The sequence below is a fragment of the Dryobates pubescens genome, chromosome 11 (assembly GCF_014839835.1).
Source record: "Dryobates pubescens isolate bDryPub1 chromosome 11, bDryPub1.pri, whole genome shotgun sequence".
Lineage (NCBI taxonomy): Eukaryota > Metazoa > Chordata > Aves > Piciformes > Picidae > Dryobates > Dryobates pubescens.
This window is the reverse complement of record NC_071622.1, coordinates 18,014,360-18,026,713: the sequence shown is the minus strand read 5'-3', so window position 1 is coordinate 18,026,713 and position 12,354 is coordinate 18,014,360. Positions and strand designations below refer to the sequence as shown.

Below are 12,354 nucleotides of genomic sequence, written 5' to 3'. Positions count from 1 at the left end.
TCTTTCTTTTCCTTTTTCTTGCTTTTCCTTTATAATTTTTTTCCCCACAGGATTTCAGCTGCTGGTTGTACAGTTTTGGGCTACAGGTTAAAAAAAGTTTAAAAAAAAGTAAAATAAAGAGAACAACAACAGCATGTGACCACTCTGACAATGATTCATTATTGCATTCTTAAGCGCCTGAGCTATCTTTAAAACAGGCAGTGCAAGGGACCACCACAGCATTGGCAGAGGGAAATATGCACGTTTCCTCAAGAACTCCCTTCTTTTTTGTCAGATTATGTGTTTTAAGGGGTGCAAAGGAAGAAAGAGTGAGACAGGTCTGGATCAAACCTTGCTTTGAACTTTTTCCTTTTGAATTTCCCCGTTTTCACAACACAGGGGGTTTTGCTTTAACTGATATAGGAATTCCAATTGCTTACAAAGTATATTGGCATTAACAAATCATTCCATTAGTTCATTATTACTATGAAAAGTACAGGCTGAATACCACTCAAGGTTTAAATAAAACAATCTGCAGCAGAAATGTATCATGTTAGAATGGGAGATGCATCTCAGTATGTTGTACTCAGTACATGATTCATTGTGTATTTTAACTCTTTGCCAAACAATCAGAGGCTTTATCACTTTGTATTAAGTTGCAATCCAGCTTCTCCATTTCTCCTACCAGCCCTAAAGAGAACTCAAGCCAAAGGTATTAAGGCACTATGATAAAGTTCTCAAAAGCAGCTTAGAAACCTGGGTATTTAAGGCTTGCTTCTATTGAAGTAAACAGTGAAAAACTTAAAAACTAACTGGAAGGAAAATCAAGGTTTGTACCCCGCCACACGTGGAGTTCCCTTGGCAGAGGACTTCCCATGGCAGAGAATAATTCAGTCTTAAATTCTTAGAAGGAATAATCATTACTAAAAGAAAATAATCACTGAAGAAAAATTATCAGTTTTAGCGGCTTGCCACTAGATGGAGCAATTTAATATTAAAATTTTCATTTATAAATAAAATCCTCTAGAAGTTTTAGATCTTTCACTAATACACCTTTCCCATTGCCAATTCTCCCCCCTCCCCCTTTTTTTATACCTAAAATACCTAAAAAGACTGTGTCCTTACAGATCATGCAACTAAGAAAAAAGTTGCATACAAATAAACGCAAATGTTTCTACATTTTACTTGTATTGCAGCAAAGACAGGAAACAGTGTGAGGTAAGCTGCAGTTTTAAAGAACTTCAGTTAAACTATTCATTTCATTTATCCACCACCTATACCACAGAAACGTTAAGCATAAAGTTTATCAAAGTATTATCCTCTCTATTCACCACCAGCAACCGAACTTTTTGCCAGCAAAGATTATTCAAAACTAGAAGTCTTGAGCCTAGCCTGAACCTTAGCCTACCTATGACATTATTTAGAATTCTTCTGTATTTTAATACCAAAACTAAGAATTAAGAAGATTTTGTACTGGCACATGAGGAAAAGAGACTCAGCCTCATTAGTCTGAGTCCCAATTTACACCAGTTGTGCCTAAGATCCCTGTAGAACTACAGTGCCTTCTGTCAGTGCAACACAAAATGCTGAACCTAAATTTCAAATGTTAATTTCAAGCAACAATTTACAGTTGCTGCTATACAAAATACTTCCCAGTAGCATCAGCCATACCTTGCAAAGGTGACCTGTTTAAAAAATGAAACACAAAATGTCATTGCTGAATGCAGCTCTGAGGCACCAAAGGAAGTAAATCCTCAATGATTACATGGGTCTTAAAATCCTTCTTAAATACTGGATTTGCTGGGAAAAGAAGCAGCAATAAACAGAGAGGAGAGCCCACAAATGGCAACCCCCAACTGACCTCAGCTTCACCTTTTTCTTTTAAATGCCTTCTGTTGTATTATACTTATGAAAGACACATTTTTGAAGCATGATTTGGTAAGCTGAATGTTATGAAAACAAGTTATACTGTCTGCTGTGTCATAATACAATTTGCGCTGTTCTAATGTTAAATCAACTTCTACCTCTGTAACAGATGTAAGTGACAACTGAATTTACTTTGGTGTTTAGATCTGTGGTGAAGGTACATGCTTTTAGTCTAGATGTGGTGCTTTCTTTTAATAATTGTTACTATTACCTATCATGATCAATAAAAACTCAAACATTATGCTGCTTATGGAACTCTTAAGGTCATATTACACTTCTGTCCTATAGAATTTGGCCATGATTCCAAAGATACTGATATCATAGCATTGATATGTCCCCATCATTTCCATCATTATTACGATCACATTCAGCACATTACTGCACCACTTCCAGTAAAGGGGGGTAGTGCGTGGTGGGTGTAGAGAACAGACAGAAGCAAGCAAAGAACAAGCCAAGAGGAAGAGAATGGGAGCATGCTGAATAAGGCATTCCATCAGTTAGTGACATTTCTAGCACTTGTGTAAAAGCTGCCTTTATTAAAACTAATGTGTCAGCATTGCAGCAAGCAAAGAGATAAATTAATGTAAAAAGGATCCAGGTTAACACATTTCAAATATCAACCCAGTACACTTCAGCGCTCTCTGCCACTAACTCCACCTCAGTGTTTGCCTCTGGCTGAGTACTCCTTGATAATGTAAATAGGAAAAACAGGTCAAGACTCCAAAACTGTTTTCCACATGGTCTTCAGTAGCTTCTAGCCTAATTTTTCTAACAAATAAAAAATAAGTTCACTAACTGCAAATTATCTGCTGGGCAGCAAACCAACCGGAAGGTATTTTGTATTTCTATTAGCATATTTCATTACACAACTGAAATAATGGTTCAAAGCCAAGGTCATACTGACAGTGTGAGATTTCAGTGAATGTGTTTCAAGACACTTCGATACTACTTAGCCCAAACTGATTCAGTTTAGTCCTTTAAACGTCCAGCATTTGCTTCACAACATATAAACACCTAACCATTGTTTACAAGAAAGCGCATTGCACTTAAATCACTGGTATCTCTGTCTCTAAGCAAATTAAGAGAAGCATTAGAATTTAACTGCTGTTGTGCTTTCAAGTACCTAATCATTTCACTTTTCAGTCAGAAGAGCCTCTCCACGATTAACTTTTCAACTAACTTCTAGTAATCTCATCTTTCTACATTGTGTGTATTATCAGGCAACACGAGAATGCCAGCAGATTTATTCACGCAAAAGAAAATGCCTTCAAACATCCCAAAGAAGTGTTGTAGTTTCAGTCACAGATAATTTAGAATGCATCCCAAACTGAATGTGCGTGATTAACTTCCCTGTTCACCCCTATTATGACCAACAGAAGGAAGGGTGGAGAATAGAAGGAAAATAGGAAAAATAGAAGGGGGGGGGGGGGAGGGGGGGGATGGTGCAGGGGAAGAGAGAGAGATACTTTTCTTACTTCCTCACTTAAGCTTCAACAACAGTTTTTTTAAGTGGAATACACTGTAATGAACCACCTCTGAACCACAGGATTCAAAAGCAGCAGAATATGAATCAAAGCACTGTGAAGCTGAACTGAAATTATACAAGAGCAAATTTGTTTGCCACAGCATGAGAACAAATGAATCAGGGGTGGGAGATGACAGGGAGTGAAGAGAAGGAAGAGAGAAGGGGAAGTAGCAACATGGTATCAGCACTAAGATTTTCAGAATGTGTCTTTCTCTTGATATTATTTGATGCAATTGTCATTTTTCACTGAAAGTTGTTGAGCTTTCTTCTCTCCTGTCAGTCCCAGTAGAGTAAGGAGAATGCAATTAGAGCTAGCTACAAACCTGCTTGGTAACTCTCTTGTTTTAAGTGTTCATTAGATGAAGATAGATCTGCCCTTTTAATTCAAAGACATTGCATACTAAGTATGAGTTAATAACTACTTAGGACTTTAGTCCCTGACAGTCATATATGCAGCCAGTCTCTGAGAGGAGATAAAGACATGGAAAGAAAAAACAGCCATCAAGTTAATCATGACCGAAAATTATTACCATCTAAGACTGAGTGTCTGATGAAGTCTCTTTCAGAATCATTTGGCACATTTGTATATAACATTCACAAACATACTTTAGCTCAAGAAAACTTTGATCATCAGACATGGCACTGCAGCTGTATGCTTTCAGGCAAAGGATTTAGTTCCTGTTTATCTGAATCTTTTCTCTAAATTTCAAAAGAGCAAATGAAAACTGGTTGAGGACAAGAAGAAGTTCATGGGTCACACACATTAATTTCCACAGCAGAGGATGAGACCAATCTGTCAGTACCATGATGCAGAGAATAGACACAACCTTCTGCACACCCAGCTGAAAGCTGCTAGCAAACCTGCAGTCAAGAATTACTGGCAGCAACAGATTTTCCAAAGGCAGGTCAAAGCCCACCTCAGTAGTGTGCATCAGAGACATCCCTGCAGCTGCGTTTCAAGCACAGATCCACTTGGCAAAGACTCATCTGGTGATGCTCATTTCTGATTCATTCTTTGTAATACCTTTCCCTTTCCTCCAAAAGCAGACTGGGATTTCAGCTGTGTTTTGACTCTCAAACTCTTTGGTTGGTTGGTTGGTTGGTTTATACTTGCAAAACCTCTTGTAGAAATTTGATTGTCCTAGAATCATGGAAAGTTGCACATCCTGAAGATGCATGTGCAAATCCTCTCATTACCTCCATAGTCCAATTTTTTTAATGTCTATTCACAGCAGCTTTAAGTCACAGCCACCTACATTTCTGTAGAATCTCAGTCTTCTTCATTACAGGATAACGTACTTCGAATGCATCTTGCTTTGTTTCTGTAATGAACTAACATACTTTAGATCAGCATCATTTAAATGAATGAGCTTGCAAGTGACAGAAATAAAGCAATGAGACAGACCTAGCCAAAGGTATAGTTACCTTGCTTGCAAGGATCTCTTCTCTACATTGTTGGAAAATAAGACATTGATTTTACCAGTGCTGCACCAGGCCCTATTTACTTCAGTGGATTCAATGAAAGCACAAGAATCCATCTGTGCAGAGCTCATCACAGAAACACTGAATATGTTAAGCTTGATCTTATAATCAAGTTTAATTAGAATCACTGGGATTTTGCATAGGTGTAAAGATCCAGCGTGTTGATCCACTTGTAGAATCATAGCCTTAATGTAAAGGCATCAAGCATTTTGTTATTACTTCAAATAATCCAAGTTGATCTCCTTTAAAGAAATGAGGTCTGATCTTACAGCTGGTTCTGCACAGTTAAGGCACTATCTCTCCACAGGATTCCACTGACATAAGGCAGATTTTCTCTTGTAAGAGAAGGAGAGAAAAGAACAGGAGGCAATAACAGGAATGAACCTCCTTCCCCTGCAGCACTCTTTTCTCACTGACTGCAAGTCTTCCCAGGGTCCAGAATTAATAAAACAGATAGTAAGATAAGGTTTGTTGTACTCCACTTCTCACAGCATCTTCCTACTTGGCTAGGAGATAACATGCCTACACTTAACCCTGGGTAATACTATGTAAACACAGAAGACAAATTTTAACTAGAAAGTGTGCAGCAATTGCTAGCAGTGTTATGATTACATCACAGTAATCCACTCAAAACTTGTAAGATTAGCTGTGTAATTACAGGAGTAATGAAGGAACAGTTTGAGAATATGCAAAATTTGCAAGCACTGCAAGAGCCAAATAAATTTACACAGTCAGTTTTGTTTAAAACGTATCATCTTGTACTCTTCACTGTCACTGGTACGTCAGAGCATTAGAGAGCTCTCAAACTCTTTCTCAGGAGCCTTTTCTTACTTGGAATTCCCTTTAAGAAATCTGAAGCAAAGGGCAGGTAATTAACTTCTAAGAAATATTATGGAAGAAATAAGTTTTCAGAAAAAAACCCCAACATTCTTGAACTAAACACATTATCCATACTTCAGCATTTTCTTTAATAAACACTTGCAGGTTTCTTGCTTAAGATTATGACAGCAATTTTTATTGCGAAGTCAAACACGATCTAGACACGTTTCTTTCTAAATGTATTGCCAGACTTTTTATTGGAAGCTGTTTAAAGAAAAGTTTTCTCCTTTTTCCACAATATGAGAAACAAAACAGGAAGATGAAGAGTTCTATTCATCATTAATATGCCATTTTTTCAACATCTACAAGCTGAAGTAAACAAAGATAGCGAAGATATACATGTTCTTCCTTCATATTTCTCCTGTGTCTCATAGCTCCAGGATTTTGTAACGTTTTCAGAGGATCCAACCTGGAAGGACAACTATGCGAATACAAGAGCAACACTGCTATGTCTAAAAATCAGAGAGCAAATGGTTACATTAGTAAAAATCTGTTGTGTTATTTTCTGGTTATTTTTAAACTAAAGTTAGAGGTACACTTTGTGGTTTTTTCTGGTTATTTTTAAACTAAAGTTAGGGCTACATTTCTTTTACATACTTGTCTTTATTCCTAAGCAAAAGAACTGGAAGAAAATGTTATCCTAAAGTAGACAAACTCTGAATTTTAGCATTCCCACTTTATGAGAGAAAGATCTCCTCTAAAAGACACAAATATTATTTGCAAAATTAAATAAACTTTACCTTACTACATCAAAAACATCACTAATTCCTAGAGTTTGTTCACCATTTTTGGTGATGGGCTGGCCTAGTACTGCTCTGCCCCCCACACACCTACTAACACTGTGCATGCAGAATGGTGCCTCATTTCTTCTTTCCAAAGAGTTTCATTTACCCAAGCATTTCTCCACACTGTTGTCCCTTCAGAGTACATGACTAATTCAAACAAGTAAGATTAACCAGAAGCTTAGATAAAAACTTACTTTTTCTTGGTAAGAGTCTTGATGGAAGCAAGTATAATAATGTAGTAAGTAACACTATGGTGTCCTCAATCTTCATTTCTATATGCATCACCAAGTGAAGGCAAGATCTTTCTTAGATTATATATATATATATGACTAAGTAGACCTATTCTAAAAAAATACCCTAAATGTTGTTTACAGTATCCTGGCTATTTTTCTGAAGACTTCTGTACCACGATCAAAGGTTCACATGGTGTGCTTTGCACCACCTGGAACACTGGAAGTCACAGCTATTTACTTTTCCAAGTCTTTGGGATAAAGACTATAATAACACAGCCTGAAGAAATAATTAAAGTAATTAGCCAATGGTATTGACATCCCTTTCAATTCAGTCGCTTTTCTATCATATTAATTCAGTGTAGGGATGGAACCAGCAGAATAAGGGACTGAAGAAACAGCACTCAGATATTTTAAGGCACAGACTGAACTCAGGATTCCATATAATGCTAAATTTTGGACTTACATACTTAACTGCCTTCTATTTTAAGACTCACTCAGAATGTTCTCTCTTGCTTAGCAATTCACTGTCAGAGTATTTAAACACAGAGCTACAGTTGTCTAGCACTGCCTTATGTTTTCGAGACTCTGGAGGAAGAATAGTTAAGATCTAGCTAAGCTATGGCTTTTTTTTTTTCAAACCAGCTCAAATTTTGATTATTGTGCCACTACACTTCTACCAAAGTATCTAAGACTTTGTCCTTTCAAGTTGTGTAAATAACATTGGGATTACAGGAAAGGCCTTGTCTTAACAGAGATAATATGTTCTAGGCTACACTCAATAGGCTGGTTAGATTAACCATGAACTAAGTCAGCTGCCTGTTTTAGACAATCTCAATACTTCACTAACTTTGTTGACATCCACTCATACATCTACAAATTTTCTTAGGGGCAAAGTCTGTGTTTCCCTCTGACTATACCTTGTAAAATATATGTGCTATTGACAACGACTCCTTGGCATGGGAGCAGGCTAGTAGATGAGCCACTTCTACATAGCCTTAAATATCTGTTCTCAAAATCAATTCAAATTAATTTTAAATAGTTTGGCATCATTCTATCATGTTCAAAATGAGAAATTACTGTATAAATGTCTTTGCCCCACTGCCTTCTTCCATAGTGTGCCCAAAGCTGCACCATGTTTCACAATTCATACCTTCTGACATATGATGGCTAAACTAAGACTACTTCATATAACAGCAAAGTTAGCACACATTTTACTGGATAATGTGAAACTTTGGCTATGAGGAAAAAACAAGCCAGGGAGTATGGTGAAGAAAAACAATTCCCACATACAGACTTCTTCATAATTGAGTCATATGAATTATTTCTGAAATTCTCCTTCATAATTAAGGTATGAGTTATGTACTTTGGGGCTCCTGATCACATGAAGATGTTTACCTCATGTCCAGACCTATAGAGGTTATCTACATGACCTCCCAAATTGGCATTCATAAGGTAGCTTAAAATTGCACAGTATTAAATTAAAAAAAAAAAAAAAAAAAAAAAATCAATAAGCCAAGCTGCATTTGCATTTGAGGAATTTACATAAAGGAGGTGTATGCTTCAAAAATGTTATCGAAGTATTAAGCCAGATCCTGATACAATTTGACAAAATTTACAATTTAGCCACAGATGTTGTATATTCCTTTGTGATATCCAAGATATGTTTTCCTCACTGGTTGCTGTCATGCATCAACGCAACACTGAACAGCTAATACAATTTTGCATTAAAATTCTGTTAACCCCAGATTTATGGACTTCCAATATTCATTGTAAAAGACTGACTATTAAACAAGGCCCCATCCCTGAAGATATTCAAGGTGAGGCTCAACAAGGCTCTGGGCAACCTGAGCTAGTGGAGGATGTCCCTGCTCACTGCAGGGGAATGAACAAGGTGACCTTTGGAGGTCCCTTCCAACTTACACCACTCTACGATTTTATGAAGTTGTCCTCCTCTATACTTTCCTCTTTTTCTCACAGCCTGTAATTGTCTAGGAACACAGAACAGAAATCAAGCGATCGGCTTCAAGTGGACCAAGTCTGCATGTAGACTTACGTATGTGCAAAATTATTAACTATATCAACATGGTTTCTTAGGCAGAAGTCAGTGAAAAAGTTCAATTTCTGTGAAGATGTGCATTGCTACTGTTAAACTATCTTAACGTTAGTGACATACACTGTGTGCATATGTTCATAAACTTCTTTTGTGCTCTAAGATAGTATATCAGATGGGTTTGTTTGGTGCTCAACTTAAATAGTTACAATGTTTCAGTAGTAGTAATTTAACATTTACTTCTCCCATTCACTTTTGCTTCAAAAAAGGAAAGAAGAAGAAAAAAAAGAAAGGGAACCATCCAAAATTTAACTTGCAGTTCCTAGGTCAAGCAGACTACTACTGGCCTGTGGCTATACATGGATGCACTAGCATGAACAGAACAAATGCTGATACTGGCATCAAGATGAATCTATCAATAATGCCTCAGTTTATCAGTTTAACATAAACTACAAAGAAATCCAGTTTTAATTGCTCCACACAGCGTTTTGCATGAATGTAACGTAACATCCAATATTAACATGGAATGAGAATGTTCATGTGTATAGACTAGCCAGCAGAAAGGACACGTTTATGGACAGCTGGAAAAAAACCCAACCAACAGACAGGAAACTGAGAATAAACGCTTGTGTCACATGCTGCCTAGAGGGAAGAGAAACCATTTCCTCCCAGACACTCAAACTGACTTTGAAGCTATCAGAAGCTTGTCACTCTGCAGACTACCTGAAGAGCGCCACCGACCCCCGCCCCAAAAACTCACCAAGCACCCCAAGCACGTATGTTTAGCCCTTTAATAAAAACGGCATTAACAGCCCTCACTCACCACAACCTCCTGGGCCACCGCTCCAGGTCCCCAGGGCGGCAGGTGGCTGCCCTCTCTCCGGGCGCTTGAGACAAGCACGACCTCTCCTTCCTGAGCTAGCTGCTTTTGCTAACAACCGACCAGAAGGCTTTGCCCATCTCCTCGGCCTGGCAGAACCGAGACCCTGCAGCCCTCAACACCAGAGATGTGCCACACGCCCTCGCCCCCCGCACCCACAGGAGAAAACAACAGGACTCCTAGCGCTGAGACTTTACAAGGGGGGACACGCGGCCCGGGGAGCGCGGTAATGCGGCGAGGAGCCCGACGGCCTGAGGAGAGCGAGACGCGCGCGCCCTCGCGCCCAGCTCTCGCTCCGCGCCTCGCGCCGCTCTGCCCGCGGGAGGGCGGAGGAGGGCTGCCGGCAGCCCGCAGGGAGCCGGCTCTTCCTCCCCACACACGGAGTCACGTGCTCCGGGAGCCGCAAAGCAGCGACGCTTTTGCGACAGAGTGACAGCCAAATGGTGCGACATCCGCGGCGGCCGCTGGAGCAGCAGCCGCGGCGGCCGAACGCTGCCAGGGCCGAGCGCCGCGCCTGGGCGGGGAAGCGCACCGCGGTCCGGCGGGGACCGCACCGCACCGCGCCCCAGTGCCCGGCGCGACCCCCATGAGAGGAGGGGGGACGGCCGCGTCCCTCTCCCGCGTTCTTCTGCCTGCCTGAGTACGGAGAGCTCCCCCCGCCCCCGATGCGCCCTTAGTCCCGGCCCCGGACCCGCCTCCCTCGCTCCCCTCCCCGCCGGCGGCGGCGGCAGCAGCGTCCAGGTGCGGACTTCAAACCCCAGCGCAATGGCGTCCAATGCGGCCGAGAGGGAGATCCTCTTCACCGAGCTCCAGGTAAGCGGCGGCGGCGTCCCACCAGGCACCGCCCCAGCCTCGCTTGGCTCTCCTCCCTCGCGAAGAGGATGGAGCTGCCGCCGCGCCCCGCCGCCCCCTGCCCGCCGCTGGGCGCGGGGCGCCCACCGCACGCCGCGGCCGGGCCGGGAAAGCGGCGGAAGCTCCGTGCCCACCCCAGGCCTCTTCCCGCTGCTCTCCCTTGAGAGCGGAGGCGCCGCCGCCCGGTCACGGCCCCACCCCGCTGCCGGCCGCGACCCGCTTTTGTCTGCGCTCGGCTCCCTCCTTTCCTTCGCCGAGCGGCCGCGTCCCTCCGGCAGGGCCTGCCCCGGGCCGCGCCCCCCGCCTTGGCCGCGGCCCCGTCGGCTCGGGAGCACCCGCCGCCAGCGCGGAGGTTTGCCCGCTCCCGCCGGAGCGGTGGCTGGTAGTTCTCGCTCCCGCCCCGGGCGCGGCGCTCGTCATGGCCCCGGCCGGAGGGGATCTCGGTAGCCACACTACCGTCTGCCTTAGGGTCAAGCTGAGAGCTTTTCCTCTGTATACTGCACCGCGCAGGAGTCGGAGCAGCTTCCTTTAGGTAGGCCTTGAACTTGGAGCCTGTGAAGAAGAGAAAATTATTATTTGTTACGTTATTTGAAAACGTTATTTGTCGCACGGCAGTAATTCTTGTCACTTAAAAAAAAAAAAACAATAACCAAACAAGCCCCCAACACTGTAAAAGGTCCTGAAGACTTAAGTGCTGGCTTTCCATCCTGTACTTGGACTAGGTTCTGTTGCCTGTGCAACTGTTAGTTTTCTGCTTGTCCGTTCTAGGGCTGGATTCAATTCGGGAACTTCACTTGTGGGCTCTTATCTTTAAATGTCAGCTCAACCTGCTAGCTCTTCTGCTTCCTTGTGCAAAAAAAAGCTTGCTTGCTTTTCCTTTTAATTTATTTTTTATTATTCCCTGTTGGTTTGGCTTTTTTCTATACACCACTAAATCTACCCAAGTTGTTACTATTAGCCAGACAAAGAATGTGTTTTGAAATTTATTAGTTGGACAATTAGCCGGAGTAAGAAGTCCATAAATGGAAAGCATTGAATGTAATGCTCAAGTAGAAATTGGAAAGGCATGCTTTAAAAAGGAGGAATTTTATTTCCTAAATTCTGTTAAATTCTCCTGTAGTTTTATATGTTTGTGATGTGCTCACTTAAACAAAGGAAAAGAAGGCACAACAGAGATGTAGCAGTCTACTTAATATGAGCACATGAGATGGCTGAAGGCTAAGAATCCATCTAAAATGCTGAACTTTAATCAGTAGCTCCTAAGTGTCTGGGAAGAATCGTTATGTTAATACAAACTTGATACGATGATATATAAGCTGGTAAACCTGTTTGAAGTGGTGAACTGTGTGAATAAGTAACTATGGTAGTGTTACAGGTAAGCTGAATGGAAGCAGAATCTTTGTACTGATAGTGAGGTTCAGATTAATTTCAATATAAATGGGGAGAGGGGGGATTCTTTGGAGGGGACCTTTTTTGTTGTTGAGGGTGAGAAGGGTTGGGCTTTTACAGGTTTTTTTCCTTGAAAAATGAGAATGACAGTGATACTAATGAAGAACAAAACAACCAAAACCAGGATGGATTAGATCCTTGGGTTGCCCTGTCTCTTCTATCATATGCGGTAACTTCTGTATTGGAAAATACATTTTATTGGGCAAGACAGAAAGGTTATGACGTTAGCATGGAAATCCCGGTAGGTTTTAAGCATTGTAAACTGCAAACTTGTAGGTATTTTTAAGAGGAACTTACATGTCAGGAAGAACCAC

The 12,354-nt window shown here is 41.4% G+C and overlaps 1 protein-coding gene across 1 annotated transcript in view; it reads left to right on the top strand.

The window, feature by feature from the left end:
- Nucleotides 1-10,204: 10,204 nt before the first annotated feature.
- Nucleotides 10,205-12,354, top strand: part of PKN2 (protein kinase N2) — a 54,363-nt gene continuing 52,213 nt past the window's right edge. Inside the window, exon 1 of the mRNA XM_054165327.1 lies at nucleotides 10,205-10,552. Coding sequence (XP_054021302.1) covers nucleotides 10,505-10,552 — 48 coding nt within the window. The 5' untranslated portion in view covers nucleotides 10,205-10,504. The remainder of the gene's footprint in view (nucleotides 10,553-12,354) is intronic.